Source organism: Triturus cristatus, chromosome 3_2 (genome assembly GCF_964204655.1).
Source record: "Triturus cristatus chromosome 3_2, aTriCri1.1, whole genome shotgun sequence".
NCBI lineage: Eukaryota > Metazoa > Chordata > Amphibia > Caudata > Salamandridae > Triturus > Triturus cristatus.
Genome location: NC_140584.1, coordinates 821,420,974 through 821,444,437, shown reverse-complemented (window position 1 = coordinate 821,444,437; position 23,464 = coordinate 821,420,974). Strand labels below are relative to the sequence as shown.

Below are 23,464 nucleotides of genomic sequence, written 5' to 3'. Positions count from 1 at the left end.
CCCTCGCAGTAAGGGCGTTAAGGCAGGCGCGCAACGCCATTGGGCGCAAAGTGCTTCAAACGCCCCCTCCAGTCGTGTGTGTCAGCCCCGGCCGGGACAGCTTCCCAGGCGCGCACACACAGACAGTTTTAGAGATTATCGCAGCCGCACCCAAGTACTTTACAGGTCTTTATAAGACCATTTACATGTTAACGAGTCTTTGTTTATTTTTTCACCCCTTCATCTCCACATGGCGAAAGGCAAAATCCTTTCTTTGACAATGGTAACCTTTGCCTACTGTTGTGCTGCGTGGTTATTTCTTTTCCTATGCAGTTCAGGAGAAAAGAAGTTTGTTTATTCCTATGCACCTTTCCTGACCCCAGCACCTGCTTATCACATCAGGCTGTGACACAAAGTTTGACTAATGGAGTAGGTAAGAGAATGTGTTACAATTTGTTTTTCTTTTTTAAATCTGCACAAGCCCAGCAGGACACATACTTCGTGTGTGCTTCATTTAAACAATTTTTATCGTTATCATGGCCATGCAGGACAACAATAAGACAATACAAAATGCCCAGATAACGCTGGTGAATAATGATCCTGCTGGAGAGCAATCATTTGTCTGATAGTAGTTTTTAAATGCAGATGAACTGTATTTTATGTGGAAGCTCAGTGGGTTTCTGCCTTTGTCACAGAGATCCTTGTGCTACTTGCAGTTCAGAAGTTACAGTCCTAACATAGGACAGTGACCAATGAACTGTCATCAAAGAGCTGCATACAAACATGAATGGTATAGTTAGAACTTCGCTTTTTTTGTTTTGTGATATAGTTAGAACTTCCCCAGTCTTTCATTATTCTAATGTTGCTAAAATGAGTATGTTTGGGCAGATATACATTTTTATCAGTAAAGCTGACCCCCATGGAATACTCTTTAAAGCCTAAGGTTGTGTTTCCCCAGACCAAACCCTCTTAAAATATACTGCCCACCAGTATGGATGACATGTGATTCATACACCTTGTAATCCTCATTGGTTTATGTGACATTCCCTGTAGAATGATTTACATACTTGTATGATTCATTGTCTCTATATAATGTGTGCGTGGTGTAAAGTACTGACACACTATACTGATATGAGTAGCGCTATACAACAAATGAAATGCATATGAGAGATGGGCTACGTAAAGATGAGGGGCACTGTTGGAGGGTGGCAGTGACGGAATCCGAGGAGGAGGTAGTGGGTGGGGCTATGGAGCAATGAGGGGCACTGTTGGAGGGTGGCAGTGAGGGAATCCGAGGAAGAGGTCATGGGGTGGAGGGTCTATGGGGAGATGAGGGGCATCTGTGGCGTGTGGCAGTGAAGAGAAGGAGTTCAATAGGGGGTGCCATGGAGGAATGAGGGGCACTGTTGGAAGGTGGTAGTAAAGGTATTTACGGAGAAAGAGGTTATTGGTGAGGCGCCAAAAAAGACTTTCGCATTAGCGCTGGAGCCGGCCCTGTCATGGCCTTTCTGTTTTTGTTTATTTAATTAGCAGTCGGGTCATAAGGGCTACTGTGGAACATACTTTAAAGTGCGTGCTAATTATATTTACTGCTAAATTCAATGTTTTAAGTTTGAAGGTGATTTTACTAATGTTTTTACCGGGAAAAATGAAAGTGGAGCCCATTGGTGCCTGATATGGGGCTGGGGCCCAAGGTCAACTGTGAGATAAGGTGCACTGGAGAGGAGTAGTGGATAATCAAGCCTGTAAGGTAGTGCATTGCAAAGTCCGGGGTCAGGTGGAGGAAGTAATGAAGAGGGATTCTCCCTGAAGACTTGCACAGAGGGAGCCCGAGAAGTGTCACTTGCCTGATACTCCCACCTCAGAAACTTCCTCTTCCCATCAAAGGAACATTACATAGAAAAAAACACTTTTTGAGAGTGATAATATTTAGAAAGAGATCTGGAAAAGAGTGCGTTTTACTGGGCCTTGTAAGACTAAGAAGAGATAAAGGAGGGCCCTGAAGCAGGCCTGCCTAGACATATATGCGACAAATCGAGCCTGCTATGGCCCACCCACATGCACCCTTGGCCCACCCAAATAAAAGCCGGGCCTGGTTTGGACCCAGCCATATGCAAATCAGTCTTGACCCTGTTCCTCATGGGAACAGTCCAGCCTGAACTGCCAAGCCAGATCCTCCCTGGACCGGAAACAAGCATTCTGGGACTGGTTTCGGGGCATCACCCCTTATCAGCCTGGCTAGCTTGAATCCAGTGACGCAGTGAGCACGAGTCCCACGCCTTTTTCGGTGGCAGAGGTACCTGTGAATCTGGAGGCCCCTGTGAATCTGGAGGCCCCCCAAGGGGAGCAATGGAGGGCCCAGTAGCTAGTGGACTGCTGACTGTTTCAAATGAAATAGGGATGTAAGACGGTAAAGGAGGGGGTTCACTCTGGCTGGATATGGCTTGCTAGCTGCTCCACCCCACAGCGATCATCTAGTGTCCAGGAGGGGATAATTGGGGGGTATAGATATGGGCTGTCCGTGGCATGTCAGGCAGGACCACGCCACTCAGCCCAGCACAAGGCGTATTGACATTTTGTGCAAAGTACAGATGTCCACTCCGGTTTACTCCACAACTGATCGGGCCATTCACACAGAAGAAACACATACACACGCTTGAATACGTGCACCCGCAGTCTGCCCCTCTCTCTTCTCTCTCTCCCTCGCGTCACACTTGATGCAAGCGTGTGTCCCTAAGATGACGGAGTCAAAGCACCCCAGTTAGGGGGAACGGAATCGAACTTTACAGGAGGGGTGGGTGGTGGGTGGTAGGTGGTAGGCAGTGGCGCCTCTCCCACACGGATACAGGTACAAAGAATCCTTTTCTCCCTGATCAGAACTCTTGCAGCCACCATCGTAAGCTCTCGCACAGTCTGGATAGAGGGGGCTGTTGTCACTCCGCTCCACCGTGGGTCACACTGAGAAAAAGAATATACAGGGGCATTTGATTGAAGGACTGGAAGTTTGCTACCACTCCCACCTCAAAAGCGGGTTGTTCTCAATTGTCCTTGTGCAGGTTTGTGCAACTTTCACTCTCAGGCAGGCTGCCAAGGTCTTATCGGAGTTATGACTTCTGTTCTAGAGCTTTAGTTCACACCCACGTACAAGCACGTGGGCAGCCTGCCAGTATTAACAGGAATATTGGGGCCTGTGTTCACAGAGGGGAAAAGGTCCGGTTTAATTTTTGTGTTAAAATAGTTATTATATTATTGTTTTGCAGTTTTATATAGCGCAAACTAGAGGAGCGCTGTGCATGAGCGCCAGCTACATCACTCAAGAACACATTCATTACTTCCGGTGGCATTCGTGGTAGTTGTGCTGCACTGGAGTTAGATCGAAGAAAATAAACAGTGGGCAGGGCACTAATGGTCGTCACTGTACGTAAGTGGCGCTGAGGAGTGTCCGAAGTAGGCACGGGCTGTCCAACATCGAAAGCAAGCTTGAGGACAGTCAGGCCTTACATACTCGCGGGCTAGACGCTGGCGGTGTGGGAACAGCTGACTCTTGTGGAAGTGAGAGTGCTTGGTTCCTGTTGTGAGTTTCAGGGCATGGCCCGGTGGGCGGGTCACGAGTTGGGACTGGCAGGCAGACTGCAGTGCACTGCTTGAAGCAGGAGGCGCTGGAGCACGAGAGGAGGAAGTGATGGGCAGAATGACCAGCAGGAGGAGTGGGCAGTGCACCGGGCTGGCCCTTCTGGGCAGTGAGGGAAGCTGCCACTGATGGGCAGGGCCGGGCGTGTGTACGTAGGTCACGTTGGTGAGCAGTGGGCGTAGCTCCAGGTAGCACTTTTCACAAGTGCCAGATACATACAGATACATACATATACATACAGAGCTAAGCATGTTCTTACCTTCGTGCAGATGACGAGCTCAATCGCTGGTGAAAGGGAGCCCGCGAGTACATAAGTTAAGGGGGCTGTGTTGGGCACGTGATCATGCACGTTCCATGGCGTTCAAGTGGTGCAACCGCGAACTTAGTGAAGGAATATAAGGCTCATCATCTGCACGAAGGTAATAACATGCTTAGCTCCGTACAGGGAGCGCCCCGCATACTTACCAACCCCATTCCTCACCTCTTCTCTCCTACTTTAGACCACCCTTGTGATTGGCAAGCGGCCATACAACAACGCGGACGCCAAGATCCTTTTATTCACCGGCGCCGGAAATTCACTTTTAGCCTTCCTCAACAGAATTGCAGTTGAGCTCCTACCCCGGATGCACGATTAGGTGAGGTTTAGACCTCGCAGTCCATGCCCCGGCCTCCCTGGCCATATCCCCGTGTCCAACCCGACTCCTTCCTTCCTTCAGCAGTCCCCAACCCCGGACAGCCCTCCGTCTCCCTCCGCGCTAATTATATCACGGTGAGTTTCCTTTTACCGCATGCTCACAATAAGTTAGGAACACTCAGTAATCCTACTTCCTCGGTCCATATCAACAGGACCGTAATTGCATCCAACCTACTCCAGCACTACCTCACTGGCACCAACACTTGCAGCCGCTTCTCTCGACTAAGCGATAAATATCTGCAACCTCTTTAGGCTGCCATCACGCCCCACGCTGATTCTTTTATCGTTGGTTACTCTCACTTCTCTCTCCTATCACTATTTCCGCATATGAGAACGCACTATGTCACCTTAATCGGTATGCAATATTTGGAAAACTTTAAACCCCATTTTTTATACAACAGTGTTATGTTCAATGAACTAAGGAGACAATGGTTCTCTCCTGCTTTTTGCTTAGATTCGAATGGAAAGTTCTTCTTGTTATAACTTGCACACCCTGACTTTTGGTTATCTGAGGACACTGTGTGTTGCAATTCTCTCTTATCGCTGCCGAGATTTTAATGATCTCTTTCCTGCCTCCCTCCCCGTTCTTTACAGGCAGTGCGCTCTCAGGCTTGTCATTGTTTAGTCCTGATGATGATCTATGTATCTTGTAATCGATCGAAACGTCGTCGACCTGCTGAACAGCATGCACGTTAAACACATATGTTAAAAGTTGTGCATCACTGTTTACTTTCTAAATAGCTTGCCCCTTTACTTTGATCGGCGTTAAGCTTGGTTGTTTCGCCTGAAAAATGTCTTCAAAAATTGTGATTGTCTCTAAATGTTTTGTCTGTTGAAGGACACAGGACTGTGTCCCACTCTATTCTGCTTTTTGTAAATCCAATTTATCACGGTTAATATTAAATCCACATGTCCGGCTGGACATTTTTAATTAATATAGTACTGATTCTGGTCTATATTTATTGTTCTTACACCAAAGTAATTTTGACGGACCAATTGTTTTTCGAAATAGTAAGTACCCTAGGTCCTTCTTACATGACGGGTTCCCCCTTGTTTATAATTAACACGTAAGAGAGATGGAGGGCAGCAGTCCTGTCTAGGCTGCAGCGTCATCTTATGGGCAATGTCCGGTTACTTACCGGTAATATTCATTACTCCGAGTCGTAGACCTCCCCGTCACAGTCCTTAACGTATGAGCAATAGCTCCTCCCACAGAACTTCCAAGCAAAACTCCCTTAGCCCATCCCTATCCTCCAAGACACTCCCACATCCTGTGGCTCATAACCCCTGACCTACTGCAGCACATCCTGTACCACCAAGCATAAGAAGCCGAACAGGGAGGGAGGGATGGGAACCAGGACTGTGACGGGGAGGTCTACGACTCGGAGTAATGAATATTACCGGTAAGTAACGGGACATTACCTCCTCGTCAGACCTCCCCGTCACAGTCCTTAACATATGAGCAGATACCAAAGCAAGGATCGGCTTCACCAAAAAGCAGGAAACAGACTTCAACAGCACAAGCTGAAAGTCACCCCACCTGACCAGAATGCAAGTCAGCATCCCCAAAAACAGTAGACCCTGTCAGGCCCACAACCAATGAAAAAGGGATATAAGGGCATGCGGAGAACCGCAAGCAGCAGCCCCGTAGGCCTCAGACAGACGCCCCCCGAACCAGCACAGGAAGGAGCCCCTCGCACCGACCAGCCACACACTACGCCCCCAGAGCCCACCACAGCCACCGACCAAGAGGCGCATCAGACCCCGGCTGCGCTAGGCAAAGGCCTCAAAAAGAGAAGCCACCCCACGAAAAGGGGAGCACGAACCAAGGACACCACAAGAGCCTGAACAACATCCAAACAGCGCAGTCGCACCACAACCCCCGAAGGAGGAGTAGGACAGAACACAGGCAGAACCAGACTGTCCGATCAGGCAAACGAGGAGGGAGCCTGGGAACAAAGGAAGGAACAGATCCGAGAATGACCCGAACCAGAAAGAAACACCCAACAACAGGCTCAGAACACAGCAAGGAGCCCAACACCCCAGGCCGAGGTAAAAGCGACAAGAAAAACCAGCGGGATCGGCAGAAAGGCAGAGACCCCGCCGCCAGAGGCTCCAAGGGAGCAGACGGGAAGCCCACACCATCCAACGGAAGATCCCCACCAGGAAGAGGAAACAACACCTCAACAACCAGGACAGCAAAGGAACAACAGGCACAGAGGCCAGGCCCCGAAAGGCCCACACCGCCGCCCACCGAGCCTGCAAGGATGACACAGCCAGACCCAAGGCGAAGCCAGAATCCAAGCCACGCACAGGAGCCACAGGCAAAGCAGACAATCCCCGATCCAGACACCAACCAAGAAAAACAGCACCCAAGGCCGAGCACAGGAAAGAAGAGCCGAAGGGTGCCGGGACAGGCAGAGAAAGAGAGCCAATCTGCCAGAAGCAAGCAGACTAGACAAGCCCTGGACAGAGGAGGACACCCCAGGGGAAGAGGAACCACCGGCAACAGCCAGCAAGGGCCACCACCAACCTCAACGAGAGAGGGAACCGAGGCCTCCCTCACCAAGCAGGGGACCCCAGGAAAACAGAAGCCCGGTCCAACATGACCCGCAGCAGGATCTACGGAAGCAAGGCCATCGGAGGGGGGGCGTACCGCAAGCCCCCCCCCACAGAAAGTACAGCGCAGCCACCCACCTCCAACAAAACCAGAGAGCAAAACCCCACCTTCAAGGTGAGCACAGGGGCAGCAAAGAAGCCCAACACATGGACCCCAAACCACACCAACAGCACCCAAACACCGCAGATAGCAAGACGACAGGGAGGGAAAACCCCCGCACAGGCGACCTGCCACCGAGAGAAACACCGGCAGAAGCAACGGCCACTGAGACAACAAGGCCAACGCAGCACAGTGGCAAAACAGAAGCCCCAACAAGGAGAGTGAGGCCACCGCACACCCCAGCCGGCAGCCAGGACACACCACGTCAGAACCGAACGTGTGTACAGAAAGCACCTCCATCCGTAGGCATCTGGGTGCTGAAGAATAAACGTCCAATGCCACCCAACACCATGGAATGTAACAACTACCGCAGATGGAGGAAAGGCGGGGTGGACCTGCCAGGAGCAGAACCAGTGACCACTAGGCAGAACACACGCACCAGCAGTGGGCGCAGAAGGCCACAGAGTCACCAGTCCCGGCGGAGCCTACAGCACCCGGTATACCCAGGCGGTCTCCCAACCATTGACAAACCAGGGACGAACAATCGCAACATCAGAGATCAGACGAGAACAGGTGCTTCAGGGAGGTAAGGCAGCAGGCTCCCCCCCCATAGGCAGCACCACCCCACCAGGGACACAAAGGGAGAGCCCAGCAAGAGGGTCCATACCACCAGATACCATGATAACTCCAGGGAAAGCACCACACCCCCTTGGAAACAATGAGCAGCATGTCCGAGACCTCGGACCGGAAAGCCCCAGAACCAGAGACACCAGAGGGCCCAAGTGTAACCGGACCGAAGGAACAAACATCACAGCAGCAGCAGCCAACAACCCCAGAACCTGGGACATGGGACCACAGGCGAGCCCCGGAAGAAGGGGAGACCAACCCCCACACAGCCTGTACAACAGGGACAGGCAGCAAGGCACCGACCGACAAGCCATTCCCAGCAAGGAGGGGAAGACCCCACCCAAGGAACCACAGCCCCCGAGAGGGGCAACGACGGCAACCTGCCAAGGCCAGGGACCACGCGAACACGTGAACGAGCTGCAAGGGAAGAAGAGAACAACCAGACGGCAACACCCGGAACCTCAGAGAACGTAACAACCCCATCAAGGGAGCCCAAAACCTTAGGAAAACATCTCAGGCAAGACTGAGGGAACAAAGAGCAATACCAGGAACTGGCAACGAGCGACACCCACACAAAACCAGAGAATCACTGGGACGCCATGTGCAACAGCACACAAAAGCAGGCACCCTCGAGAGGCAGAGAAGCCAGACAAACTGCCACTGACAGGAAGGGCACTAACATCCGAAGAGACACCAACCCGAAGGTACGAAGAGGGAAGCACAAGTACACCGTCCCCAGAACCAGAACAGGACCGAAGCCCCAAAGCACAAGGGGATCAGAGACCGGAACAAGTAAACCCCCCTGTTCCAACACTGGACTGGAGGACATGGAACCTGGGCAGCCGGGAACACAACCCCAGGAGGCTCACCAAACACCCCCCCCAGGAACCCAGACGGACAAACAGGAGTACCTGTAGAACAGGATGCACCCCGCCGACCCTGGGAGAAGTGGAAGGAAGGGACCCCGAACGTCACCCACCGTGAAAGGGCTGGGCAGCCAGCCACGATTGAAATGCCACCCAAAGCCCGTATAAAACCAGCAAACCTCCCCGTCCGCGAGGAGCGGACAGGAGCCAACCACTGCCACCACCAAAGCCTCCAACCGGTCCCCAACAGGGAGGAGCCAAAAAGGAAACCCTAGGAGAGTAGCCCACGGTGCAGCCGCCACAAACCAAGGCAGAAGGCACACCTGTCTTCCAGCCGCCACCGAGGCAACAGCCGCCTAGGCACAAAGAGAACCAAAGGGGAAGACAGCCGGGAAACGCAACCGGCACGCCACCCTGTCAAAGACTCAGAGGACCCTCCACAGGCAACAGCCGGTCAGAACCCCAGACAGTCCTACAACAGAGACTGCACCAGATAGACAGAGCAAGTGGACGAATGAACCACAAGGCTTGAAGTTGCAAGGACCGTATAGAAAGCCCCCACAACACAAATGTACCATATCATCGGCAACTACCAGGCCCGAGATGCCAGTCCCGCCTGCAGGGTAACCACCGCCACGACAGAAGGAAAATCCTCCGAGAACCCCCGTAGAGGAAACCAGCATCCAAAAACTGGGGGGAAAGGAATGGATACCCACATCCTCCAACCCCCCACCAGCCCCATCCACATAGTGTCATGAACATGAAGGTACACTGGCACTCAACACCGTCCAATGGCGAAAAAAGCCCCCAGACACATAATCATGCAGCAGAAACAGGGACTGCCAGGGCATCCAACGAATGCCGGGAAGGACAAGTGGATACCCAAGCCCGAAAAACCACAGCCACCGAGGTTTACAATCAGGATCATAGAAACCCCAAAAGAGGTTCCGCAGAAGCAGGGATCGTACATGGAAGAAAGGGGGGGGGAGGGGCCACAGAAGGGGCCGTGGGCTGGCAACAATGAGGGCAACAAGCAGCCCAACAAGGAAAGCACAGTCCCGCTAAAGCATGGACTTGAAGCCCAACACCAAACACAACGGACGCCAAGGCAGACCGCCGCCACTCTACAACATCGTCGCCATGCGTGAGTGAGAACGCACAAACAGTGGAACACAGAGGAGGAAGAGACTGTGACACAAACCAGTAGGCCACTTTAAAAATATTTCCTAACCTTACTGAAGGAAATACCATTGCCTACACTTTAGAGTGAGCAAACAGTGACATCGCAAGACCAGGGATTGAATACCTAATCTTCAGAGTAAGAGCCGCAGACCTCAACCATTAGGCCAGAGTGACTCTTTTAAACTCAATATCAAAGCGGTAGAACCAGGCCCAGGCGCAAGTGCCCGAGGCATCAAGCAACCCGGCCCGTCCAAACCAGCTACCGAAGACCGGCACGCTCGCAGTCACCAAGGAGCCGGTCCGGCACTTAGCACCCTGAGCGTACCCCGCCCCCGAGGAGGGGCCGTCACGCCACTCCCCAGGCGCGCCGGGAAAGCGCGGCCCAAATACCGCCTGAACACAACCCCATAAGGAGGTCCCCAAAACCACCCAGGAGGTCCCGCAGAAGCAGGGATCGCACCCGGAAGAAGGGGGGGGGGTGCACAGAAGGGGCCTTGGGCAGGCAACAATGAGGGCAACAGGTAGCCCAACAAAGAAAGCACAGTCCCGCTAAAGCAGGGACTTGAAGCCCAACACCACACAATGGTCGCTATAGCTGACTGCCGCACACTTACCTGATACACGAACTGAAGGCAGCAAGCACCTCCAGGAGAGAGTCTCGCATGGAGTAGTTCGCGGAAAAAAACAGGATCTGCTGCAGTAGGTCAGGGGTTATGAGCCACAGGATGTGGGAGTGGCCTGGAGGATAGGGATGGGCTAAGGGAGTTTTGCTTGGAAGTTCTGTGGGAGGAGCTATTGCTCATACGTTAAGGACTGTGACGGGGAGGTCTGACGAGGAGGTAATCTGTAGTTAGTTTTGTGCTCTCTGCTGCTTGACCTTGTGACCCTGGTAGTGATACTTTCTTTCCTTCTCCCCCAGTTTGTTTTATAAACTTAGTTTAGACAGTTCTGTTCTAATCTTATCTGTGCTTTTCATAATTTTACATTCATAAAAGTAATTTGTGTGTACATTTTTTTACGCTTGGGGAGTACGTTCAACGTATGCCACAAGAATGCCAGAGAAAACCTTAAATTGCTTACCGCTAATGTACATCAGACGGGATCCGTGTAGCATCCTGCAGCCAGCCATTGGCGTAGCTAGCCCTTTGGGCTCACGTGGCGGTCTCTGCGTTGCCGCGGCGGAGAGGTGGGGGGGAGAGGGGATTTTGAGGGGTGTTGGCGAGCATTTTCTCCGTGAGGGGGTGGAGGGCTTGCTGTTGCCGCTCCAAAAAACTCGTGCCGCCCGCCCCCATAGCTACGCCACTGCTTGCAGCATAAGACGGGATCGTGCCGCATGCTTGCAGGGCGGTGTGATGTGCAGTATCCACAGTGCCCGGTCCCGGTGCCAGGACATGCGATGCAGCTCACTACCCCATGCCCGTTGTTCTTAGAATGTCAGTGCCGTGCTGTCTGGTACCTCTCGGCCTAGAGCTGCAGAAGAGATCAAATGCCACATGCATCCCACGCCTGGAAACGGAAACAGTGCTTCGGTGGAATTCCCCACAGAAGGTATTCAGAAGTTGTCACTGGATCTGACCAGAGGATTTATTCCAGAATGGCTTCACTTTCCTCTGGCCATGGAGGCCTAGAAACAGTATAAGGAGAATAGGCTGACCACAAAGGGGAGGCAACGCAAGGAGACACATTTCAGCACGAGTGGTCGAGACAAAAGCAGGATTGTAGAAGGAAGGGAGGAGGAGAAAAAAAAGTTGTAATTCTAGTGTAAAGCAACAACAGACTTTAAGATTACTGCTTTCTGTCAAACCAGACAGGCAGGAAGACTGAGACCGAAGGCGAAACTGACGGCCCATGCTTTTTAGGTCTCGGCTAGCGATGGCTGCGCTTGCGCAGTCTCGCTCGCGAGATTTAATTACTTTAAGAAGAGGGGCTTGCACCCGCCCCTCTTCTCTCCTGTTCTCCATTGGCTGGCCTCTTAAATGCTGACCAGCCACTGGAGAAGAGGTCCAGTCACTCCGATTATGCCCCGTCCTTTTCGGATCGGGGGCGTGTTTTTTGCGAGAAGTCTCAGGGAGGAGACAACAGCAAAACACGCCCCCAAATCCGAAAAGGACGTGGCGTTTCTCCGAGGCATTTTCTGCTGTGCCTCGGAGAAAGGCGGTGGTGTCAATGGCGTCCTCTCACCCTGCTGTCGGCGTCCGTGTTGTTCGTTCCTGGAGGATTGAACTCCTGCTTTCCTGATCTTCGGCCTCATTTCAACGCGGCATACTTCTCACCACAGCCGCTCCGAGGGTCACCAAAGTGCGAGTCTCTCCCCCTGCACTCGTGGCCGGGGCCTGCACCACGTGTGAAGCCGCGAGCTCGAGTTACAGGAGCCGCCCGCAGCGTTCAGCTCCGCCACCGCGGCCGGCCGCCTCTCTCCGGGTCACACAGCTCGGCACAGTTCAGCTTCCAAAGCCGCGAGCTCGAGTTACAGGGGCCGGCCGCCTCTCTCCGGGTCACACAGCTCGGGGCCATCACAATGAGTCTCACTGCACTTGGGAGGACACTCCTGCCAGGCGCTTAGAAAAGGTTACGAGTGCGAGTGTGCGCTGTGCACGCTGCGTTAACTCTCTTCCAGCTGTGAGCAGAGGGTCGTTTGTGAGCTGAAGGGTTAAAGAGCAGGGGGGGGCTGAGTGTTCAGAGACTGCAGAGGTGGAAGGGTAGTGTGGGAGCACACAAGCAGGCAGTGCTTAATTTGTACAATTGGTGTCCGGGCCCTCTTCAGGAGGCCACTTCCGCTTGCACCGCCCATTGCCTGAACGAATTCGGATGACTGAACATTCAAGTCAGACACTCCTGCCAGGCGCTTAGAAAAGGTTACGAGTGCGAGTGTGCGCTGTGCACGCTGCGTTAACTCTCTTCCAGCTGTGAGCAGAGGGGATCGTTTGTGAGCTGAAGGGTTAAAGAGCAGGGGGGGCTGAGTGTTCAGAGACTGCAGAGGTGGAAGGGTAGTGTGGGAGCACACAAGCAGGCAGTGCTTAATTTGTACAATTGGTGTCCGGGCCCTCTTCAGGAGGCCACTTCCGCTTGCACCGCCCATTGCCTGAACGAATTCGGATGACTGAACATTCAAGTCAGACACTCCTGCCAGGCGCTTAGAAAAGGTCACGAGTGCGAGTGTGCACGCTGCGTTAACTCTCTTCCAGCTGTGAGCAGAGGGGATCGTTTGTGAGCTGAAGGGTTAAAGAGCAGGGGGGGCTGAGTGTTCAGAGACTGCAGAGGTGGAAGGGTAGTGTGGGAGCACACAAGCAGGCAGTGCTTAATTTGTACAATTGGTGTCCGGGCCCTCTTCAGGAGGCCACTTCCGCTTGCACCGCCCATTGCCGTTGCCAGTGCTGCCAATAACAGGAACAACACAACTACTAACTATCACACACATGCGAGTTTGACAATTCTGACTATTCCAGACCCCCAAAGCTATAAGAATGGCTTTGGCGCAGGCATTAGTCTTTTTTTTAAAGTGCATTGAATTAATAAACCACTGTTGTTACGCTCCTCTCTAAATGAGACAAAGAGCACCACCAAGCAGCAGGATGTCATAAGTGCCGAGCACCGGAAACCACCGGCTTAAATTAAGCACTGCGGGGAAGGAGCAGAGATCTGGAAATAAAGTTAAAGGCAAGGTCAGTTTTATCAAGCATTTACAATGCAACGGTCTCGGCATTGTTAAAGTTAGAGCTATTGGCATTGCTCATGACAATGCCGTTTCTTTAAATGTTTTAAAAACAAAAACAAAAACATAAACAAAAATAATGTCATGAGCAATGCCAATAGCTCTAACTTTACCAATGCCGAGACCATTGCATTGTAAATGCTTGTTAATGTCTGCAATACCCTTAATGTACACTTTTGACGGCTGCCAAGCGCTCTTATAATTATGACCGGGTCACAGGGATGCAAAGAAGAAAGCCAAGTCATTTGCCCAGGAGTGCACAGTTTGTGGAAGGGAAGGCTATCTCTGGGATCTGCAGCCGCGAAACAACACGTTTCTCCACATGTCAGGCGTTCTCCGAGTAAGAGGATGTCCCGAGCCGCAGCAGAACGAACTCAAAGCATACATTGGCCTTTTCTGTGGCAGCTTCAAGAATAACTCGTTCTTCCACAAGTTAACCCTAAACTGGAAGGACTAGCGCTGCCGACGCTGTTATCTGAATCCATCAAAAGATAAAGGATGGTCTAGGGGTAGGAGGCAGAGCTGAAAGAATGGCAATGAAGTAGGCATAAAACAAAATATTGAAGCTAGTCCGTATCGATGTTCTGGAATCTTGGCGGCCTCCATGTGGAAGGTGGTCGCACATCAATCAGAACAGATGCAGTGTGTCTTAAACTGACCCCTTGCTGGGTGAAAGAGGGCGGAGAGTAAGTCCAATCACTGTCCCACAGATGTCATTAATTCCCTAAAAATAAATAGCAGGCAGGTTAAAAGGGGGCTACCGGCCCCAAAGCCCTGGGACCGGCGTAGACTCATGCTATCGTTTGGATGAAGCGGAGAGGCGAGTGCAGCTCTAGGGAAGGGAGAGGGGATCTCGGCCTCTCTGCTCGCATCAGACTGTCCCTCCCAGACACCATCCTTTTAAAAGCTCCACATACCTTCCAAATTAGGAAGCGAGGTCTCCATTCCAGAAGCCCCATGTCTATCCTAAGGGATATTAGTTAAGACATTAGTATCAATCAATCAACATTTATAAAGTGCGGCAAATCACCGGTGAGGGTCTGGAGGCGCTGGAGAAGTTGGCTTCTGCGAGCTGCTCTTCAATCGAACAATAAGGTCTTGAGTTCTGTCCTGAATTGCTGGAGTGAGGGGCCTCTTCTGAGATGTAGGGGAAGGTTGTTCCATGTCCTGGCCGCCAGGTGCGAAAAAGAGCGTCCTCCACTGTTGGTTCAGCAAACCCTGGGAGTGTTTCAGAGGAGGAGGGAGGCAGATCAGAGGTGTCTCAGCAGTGGGTGGATGGTCAGGTGTTTGTTGAGGTATGCTGGGTCTTCGCTGTGTAGGGCTTTGTAAGCGTGTCTGCATCTTGAACGGGCACACCTTCTTATGTTAAAGAGCTGTTACATGACCGAAAACCTGAAAAAGGCTCGCTGAGGTGGACATGATTTATTAGCAAGAATCAAACCTGCTATAAAACAGAGGTCGAACTGGGTGGGATTGGAGGGCACCACGTGTCCATACTTTTCTAATTTATGAAAAAACGTTTCTCTACTTTCTGTGAATAGATATCCGTCCCAGGACAGGTAATTCTAATCGTTTAAATGCTTCAGCTGAAGTGTCATTTAGGGAGACTCCTGTGCTGTGAAACTGAAGGTGGTCAGACATCTAAACAATAAACAAGCCTTCTTGCCAGGGTGTCTACTTGCCTGAAAGAAATGCAAACATGCACAACTGATTGATCTGAAAATGTAAAAGCTGCTTAGGAGCTGGTACTGGCTTTAATTGATGGAATCACTTGAAGGTTTGTGATGGCAAAGATTTATTCTTTTTGAGTGGTAGTGCAAGGAAGTTTCCAGCTGAGCTGTGGAGTGCGTACTTTTAAAGAACAGTTATATAATAATATTGCATTACGTACAGTCTGGGTATTATTAAAATCTATATTTTTGAAACACCATTTTGACTTGAACCTTTGTGCGCATTTTGTAGCAGTCTATCTTTTACTGTGTGTTATGGAAGTTTAAAATAATGACTTGCATATTCATAATGCTTTCTGTCTCTACTAAAAATACACCAGTCACTATTCTTCACTGCACCAACCAGGGTTTAAGTCTGTGGCTCTCTGGTTACACCCAGTCCTCTGTAGTGCAGTAACTAATAGAGGTTTCATAATGTACTGTAGTGCATTTCCCACTGACGAACTTAACTTTATTTATTTTTCATTTAAGTTGCGTGTTATTTTATATGTAGCTATCTGAAGGTGAGAGACCCAAACAATCTCCCGAATATTTAGTATTTCTAGCCACACCTTTGACCCCACCCCAAGCTTCTCTAATGCACTTCCACTTCTGGTATAAAAAGACCTGTTTTGCGTTTGGTTTACAACGAGATACTTCATGCTACTACTGAAGTAAAAATCTCTGAACCATAGTTTCCCAGAGTGTAGACGCCTCCTTGTATAGCTGGAGCTTACGAAGGATGCAGTGGATGGTGGTACATGCTGCTGAAAGAAAGGGCAGGTATTATTCCATTGATGTGAATCAATCCACGTGACCCACACCAAAAATCACCACATTTATGGAAGGACTTGTCAAATTAGCAGGAGGATTTAATTTAGGTTGGTAGCTTCAACAGACGCCCATGTATGCTTGAATCAGCAAGTACCATCTCAGCAGGATTAACTAAAACATTAGCCAGCACACGGCTGGAGGATCAGGTGCATGTAACTGAAACAGGTAGAACACCTTCTTCAGCAAACACAATAGCCATGTATGCAACTAGACTGAATCTTTTCAGGAGATCATTTTGCCATTTAAACTACAAGAATTGAGAGAGAAAAAATAACTACTATTTACTGGTAATTTTGAATGCTTCGATGCCTCCCACCCCTCATTCCTGTACTTCTCGGCCCGGTGCAAGATGAGATGACTATCTTCTCCAAGCATATTGTGATTTTCACTGATAGAAACGGTCCATGCCCACCCTCTTCTCCTTTTTAGATCTCGCTTACCAAACAGCTCAAGTTAGCTGTGCTCGAAAGACCTATTGTCAACTTACAGTGCACTTTTACCCATTGCTTACCATTGGTTCGTCTTACTGTTCCTCTTATTTGCTTGTTTTATATTTCTTAGATTGTATGGGCTTTCCTTTCTCTTGTTTGTCCCACCTCTGTAGCATGAATACTTGTGCCCTTCCACTGCTTGCTGTTCAATGCTACTTTTTAGGTCGAGCATGGGCAGCGCATGCGCTGCTCTGCGAGGCATACTGTATTCAGGTAGGGACATGAAGCTCCACCCACTCCCCGCCCACATTTTACATTGTGTTGTGTCATTGTCCAATGTAAACTGTGGCTGTTCATTGGTCAATAGGCTTAGTAGTCTCTCCTTAGTACTGCCATGTCTCATTTTGCAACCTCCCATTGCGACACCCCTGTTAAATGTGTTGTTACTCAGTAGGCTTTAATTACATCCTCCGAGCACTATTTTCTCAAATAGCTTTGTCCTGCCTGCTGTTTCAGGCAGAACACTCTTCTAACGCTTAAAAAAAAAATTCTAGCATTGGCGCTGGCATTTGCAATGCAATAGGTCTCGCATTTGCTAGAGTTTAAGCTATTGGCTTTGTAAATGACAATGCCTTTTATTTATCTGTTTTAAAAAAAAAACCACATAAATAAAAGGCATTGTACTTTACATTGCCTATAGCTCAAGCTCTCGTAAATGCGTGACCTATTGCAGTGCAAATGCTTGTTTCTTTTGGATTAAGTGTGCTTGTGTTTTCCATCCCTCCTTCATGTATTTCTCTCTCCAGCCATACTCCCTGTTGCTCTCTGTCACTCCGGTACTTCTCTTACACCCACTCCATGTTGCATTTGCCCATGTGTACTTCTGCTCTTGTTTTGCTCTCTCGCCAGTTTGCTACTAACCCAGCTGTTCCACATTGCTCTATTGTCTGCTTGTTCTCCCCCACACCCTTCCTCCATTTTACTTCCATCTCATCCGCCCTCAGTGTTTCTTCCCCCACCTGCTCCCTCTGTGTTGCTCCTCCCCACTCATGCTTAAAAAAAAAAATGCTTTTGCACTACTTATTTTTTTTAAAAATGTACCCATCTAACTAGGTAAAAAAATAATTAAAATTGCTCGCATCATTTTGTAGGCGTGCATGTTGGCCACCACATCATAGCACCTTGTTTTAGTTTTTTTTAGCCAGTACTGCACAGTATCAGGGATGCTCTATAACTTGGATAAAAACAAATGGCAAATCCATTAAGTCCCAAAGGAAAGACCGGTTAGCTTTACCAGTGCTTGTTGCCTTGGGTCGCTACACTAGCAAACAGCTGCCTTCAAGCTGAGACTGACCTACAAAATACCTTGTCAAACCCAAGTACAACTGGAAGTTGGCTCTTTGAGAGAGGGAGTGGAATTCAGTACTTGTAAGAGTAAATTATGTTGGATTGAAGAAAAGACACTGTTGAGGATATACCAAAGCAGCAAGGTGTGCCTGACCCCAGAAAGAATGAAAGGCCTGCATAGTGTTGGCTCTAAGGCTAAAAACAAGGAAGAGGCCAGCAGGCATTAAAATAATAAAAAAACCACCAAAATATTACATGTATTATTGAATATATGCATATGTAATTTGACATCTGCTGTAGCGCGTGCTTGAGGCTGGAGTGTCTGGTGGCTGTGTTGAGTTGTGCTAGGAAATCAGAGTTACTGTGTGTCTTTTATTTCCCGACTGCTGTTGTGCCGACCTGGTGGGTCTACTTCGCGCTATTTAAAACCACAAATAAATATAATAAATACTGAAGAGATGATTGTGGTGCTATCTCAATGTTTCAAAAGGGGATGGTATATGATGGAGATAAGAGTATTCTGATGGTGGGCTGGTTACTGCAACTATGCAAGCCAGAAAGACATGCGACTGTGTTAGAAATGCTCTCTGTGCTGTTGGTGATGCTTACATATTACTTAGTGGCATACATAGAGTGGGGGGTACAAATATGTTGGTGATAGTAAACATATTACGGGTTGGTAACTCTCATTAGGTCATATACATTATTGTTTCCTTTTTCAGGCTAATTTTGTTTGGCTCTCTCTTTTGTATAGAGGGAGGAGTGTGATGTCTAAGAGACCTGTACGTACGTCTTGGAGGCCTACGTCCTGTGTTGTAAAGACAAGGGAGGTGTTCACTTCTACGGGTGACAGTTACTGTTGTGTAGAGGATAGGAAGGAGGCAATCCTTTCAAAAAAAATATATATATGTGGGTGTACGCTACTTCCAATCACCCTAAACCATTCTTATTTTAAGGTGCCCCTTAGGCAAAGAAATACAATTGATCACCAATATTATGGCAATTGCATAGCTAATAACCTTTCAAAATGAGATTGAAGCAATGCATGCAAATGAATAGAAGTGGGGGTGTTTCCTAGATGCGCCTTGTACTGTAAATGAACACTGCCGCACATTAGAACAAGCTCCTCTATCAACAGTTCCTGATTAATAAATGTAACTCACGTGACCTCTGTTTTCCTGCAGAATTAGTAGTGCCAATTATCTGTTATGATGCACAAGTTATGGATCTTGTGCTACCGGATAAGTAATATCCTACTGCTGTAAATATTACACTTTGTGTATTAACCGAGTCAGAGTTCCTAAATGTTGTGTAGTCGGTTACCCACATATTGCACACCTACCTCTGCAGTAGATCCATTTACACTCGAAATTTGAAAAAATAATGATTTTGTAGTATCGCTCAGGCAACATTGTTTTTCCATCTCTGGTTTTGTCTCTTTTTTTGCAGAACATTCTATTCTCAGGTACATCTGGAGGAGATAAAAATAGAAGACCAAAATGGCGCATTCTGTGTCTTGGATAGTGGCACTGAGCCATCTTCCTGCAGAAGGATTGACAGCAAGTGCAACCACCGCCTGATCACTGGGAATGACCGTGCCCAGCCGGCTGCAGGCCGCCCTCCTCTACGAACTTGAGCAGGAGCTGGACGAGGATGAAAAGGAGTCCATTGGCTACTTGTGCCGGGATGTGGCGCTCAACCTGCCCACCTGGGATGTGCGGGCCATCTTGGACATGCTCAATGAGAAGGGCCTGCTGTGTCCCCATGGCCTGGCCGAGCTGCTCTACAGGGTGAAGAGGTTCGACCTTCTTAAGAGGTTCCTCAAGACAACAAAGACTGCTGTCGAAGCACACCTAGCAAATAAGTCAATAGTTTCAGAATACAGGTAAGATGCTCAGCATTCCTGAATTGCAAGCACACATTTGAACTGATATTGGCCTTGGCATTTAGTAGGAACAATTGTTACACTGCACACAGTTGAGAATGTCACCCTGCTATGCACCTATACACTCTAGTAGCTCGAAGGTAGAAAGTGATGGCTGTGCGGTCATCAGAGAGAAATGCAGGGGTGAGTAAGTTGTACCGGAGTCCATCCTACTATTGGGCCAGTGCTGCAGATAGTAGCAGACACAGGGGCTTGAACTGGTTTTTGGGGGCAAGGAGGATGTGTATGTGTGTGTTTTTGTGTACACATTTGGGTACTGCACGTGGTGGTCTAAGCATGGTATACGTTTTTCTAGAAAGCTTTACATGACAGCCAGGAGAGCCTATCTCACACGTGTGAGCTAAGCACAGAATCCTCAGTGCACAGTGATGCAACACAACACTCCGCATTCCTGTCGAACTGTAAATAACTTAGCTAAGTTCTTTTTCAGGTTTTCCTCCAGGAAGTCACAACAATTAAAGTATATTTTAGGAAGCTAACTGCTGAGAAGTTTAGAGAAAACCATTTGCAGATAGGAGGTAATCTCCATCAGGTTAAGAAAATGTTACTTAATAGCAAGTAAATTAAACCGAAAGATCTTCAAGTGGCTCCCCACCAAGTCCAGAATGACGGTAACTCGCGCACTCATTAGCAGCAGACTCGACTATGGCAATGCACTCAATACCGGCATCAACCAGAAACTCCTCAAGAAACTGGAGAACTTTCAGAACGCCTCCGCCGGATTCATCCCCAATATCCCCTGCTGTTGCCACATCACCGGTCACCTAAGAGACCTCCACTGGCACCCAGTTAACAAAAAAATCACCTTCAAGCTCCTCACACAAGCCTACATAGCCCTACATGACGCAGGACCTGCGTACCTCAACCAACACTTTGCATTCCACACACCCACCAGAGACCTCTGCTCTGCCCAAGTGGCTCTGGCTACTGTCCCATGTATCTGCAAGACCATGGCCGGAGGAAGATCCTTCTCCTACCTCGCAGCAAAGACCTGGAACACCTTGCCTCTCCACCTTAGGCAATCACCTTCACTGACTCAATTCAGGAAGGACCTCAAGATCTGGCTCTTTGTCTGAACCACAGTGCCTTTGGCTGATCAGCAGTCATCTCCCCCCACAAATCCCCCCTGCCCCCCAGCGCCTTATGACCCTTACGGGTGAGTGGTTGTGCTTTACAAGTCTCTTGATTGAAACCCTGGTGCAAGTTCAACAAAAAAAGGAATCCATTGAACTCTTGCATTTCTGTGCTTGAGCCAATAAAATACAGACACATCTTAAACTGAAGAAACGCCAACAAGCTAGGTGTGTACAGTTGGGTGGAGTATGGTTAAACGAACATTAATTTGCTGATAAAATAAGGGAGAAGTATTGAAAATTGGGAATTTAGCAAGTGCCATATGTTTTACAGAGCTTGAATATTAACCAAGAAACACTTACAATTTCTTCAGCCTATGTGGCTGCCATTGTTTGCATTTCCAAACCATTCCCAACTGATGTTTTTGGAAGTTAAAGGCTGGTGTTGGTGATTCCTTTCAACAATCCTTTAGAAAAAATGTGGTCTAGTGGTAGAGTTGCATACTAGGAATGCAGAAATGTAGGTTTGTATTCCTGCTCCCTCGCTTCATTAAATTCTGTATTCTTGGGTACTTCCATTTACAACCAGGTTCATAGGTCACTGGTTAGTCAAACAGCCGGACATATCCAGGCAATTCTCGTTACCTTCAATGCAAGGCAATAACATTATTCATTCATTTTAAACTGCGTACTGCATTACCAGTGCCTGGCTGTCTTGCACAGAGGTGATTGGCCAGGTGGACTGATTGGAGTGGCTGATGCCTGTCTGGACCGAATGTTCTGTTTGTCAGGCAGAAGAGAGCTGGGGTAAAACAATTAATGATTTAGGTAGATGATGCTTTGTGCCTCAAATAGTACATAGAACCCTGGGGAGAGCCTTGTCTGTAAAATTTTGTCTAGAAATTGGACAAGACTGTAACAGGTCAGCATTAGGCCTGTCCTGAACAGTGTCCGCCTCACTCTTCCGAAGGATGGAATGACCCTAGGACTGTCGGAGCTCCTAGTGAAAGGATGCTGCAGGGACCAAGTCAGAGGGTACTTGCCGAACTAAAGTAATAATGTAGAGATTTTGGTGACGTCCTGTTTGACTGGCCTTTGTATGGACCACATGGGATGCAAGTGATGCGTGTTATCTGAATGAGTGTGGTTCACTGTGACCCTAGGCTTTGGTTTGGACAGTCTAGGTGGACCCTATCCTCCCTGAGAAGGATCCTCTATGTAATCCCTCTGTAGTAGGGTAAGCTGCACCCACGAAATGTACCCTCCTTGTATTTGTCCATAGGTGTGGAGCTTTGTTATGCAAGAGGATTAGGGACTGTTGAAGCACCAAGTGGCATATAGAGGACACATTGGACATAGCAACTGCTGCACCATTGATATCCACGCCCCGGGCGAGGCCATGTACTAACAGTGCTGCGCCTTCGCAGTGACAACACGTTTGCTTGTACCAAACCGCACTTGTGTTAAGTCCTTCAGAGAGTGTAAACAAGGGGACAAGGGCACCCAAAGTAATAAGACAGGGACCTTGGGGAGTCAAATATTACAGGAAACAGTGGTCCCTGAAAACGAAAGATGTTTTACACATATAATAAATATAGCCAAGGTTGGTACTATATTTTAGCCAGTGTCCAGCCGGACCTGGGAGCTTTAATAAGTAGGAATAAATAGCAGCAATTCAAAGAATGTAAGTAGAGTCGTAGTGGGACACAAGCCTGTATCCAGAGACTTGCATATCAGGAGGACATACAATTGTGAAACATATTCAGGCAATTATAATGATGTTTCCATTTGAGAAAATAAAAGGTAGTGGAACATCTTAATACAAATCTTGCCACCTTCACAATGTATTATATACACACAATTTCTGAATGTGTAAGGTAGGCAACACAGTCGAGGACGTTTCGATCCTTATCTGATTTCGGATCATCATCAGGACTAAACAGTTAAATTGCCCATGTTTGAATGCCTGAAGTTACATTAAAGTTTAACAGACAACGAGAACATACAATAGTTGGTGGGAAAAAGGGGAAAGAAAATGGCAACATAATAGTTATTACATTTAGAAAGTAAATATAGTATAAACGAAAAAAACATCATTGACGTCAGATCAGGGGCAATCTACATGCGAACTCATAATAATGGCGTCACGATCATGATACAATCAGAGAGAGGGTATTTGAAGTGTGTGAGAGGAATAGTGAAGATAAGGAGAAATTGCCTTCTTAGTGAAGGAGTGCCGGAAGAAAAAAACGTCGTGTGATATCAATGGCATGCCGTGAATTGAGGCGGGGTGATGTGGTATAGACCTGCGCAAGGGGAGTTACTTTGCCACATAAGGTAAGGGCGCCACGTCTGGGCCGGGTAGCCACAATGCAACAATCAAGAGGACGTGTTTGCGGAAAAAGAACGCCGTGTGGTCTCATGCCGTGAATGGAGGCGGGAGGTGATGTGGAAAAATCGGGCGAAACAACTCCGGGAGTGAATTGAATTTACCTGGGGTTGCCAATTAAGGCAACTAAGTAAACGCCGCGTCTTGGCCAGGGGGCCGTGGTGTAAAAAACAGGACGAGTTGAGGTCAATGCCTGTGAAGGGAAGAACTAAATTGAGGGCATGGCATGATATAAGATAGAACCGGGTGCTCCAGATGAAAGGAAACAAGCTTACGTTAAAGATATATAAGGTCCGGAGAGGGGGCAAATTCGGGAAATATCTGGT

The 23,464-nt window shown here is 48.7% G+C and overlaps 1 protein-coding gene across 10 annotated transcripts in view; it reads left to right on the top strand.

The window, feature by feature from the left end:
- Positions 1 to 23,464, top strand: part of CFLAR (CASP8 and FADD like apoptosis regulator) — a 388,388-nt gene that overhangs the window by 197,923 nt on the left and 167,001 nt on the right. For all 10 annotated transcript variants that reach the window (XM_085649017.1, XM_085649015.1, XM_085649014.1 and 7 more), the window contains one exon: positions 19,181 to 19,616. In XM_085649017.1, coding sequence (XP_085505143.1) covers positions 19,321 to 19,616 — 296 coding nt within the window. In that variant the 5' untranslated portion in view covers positions 19,181 to 19,320. The remainder of the gene's footprint in view (positions 1 to 19,180; positions 19,617 to 23,464) is intronic.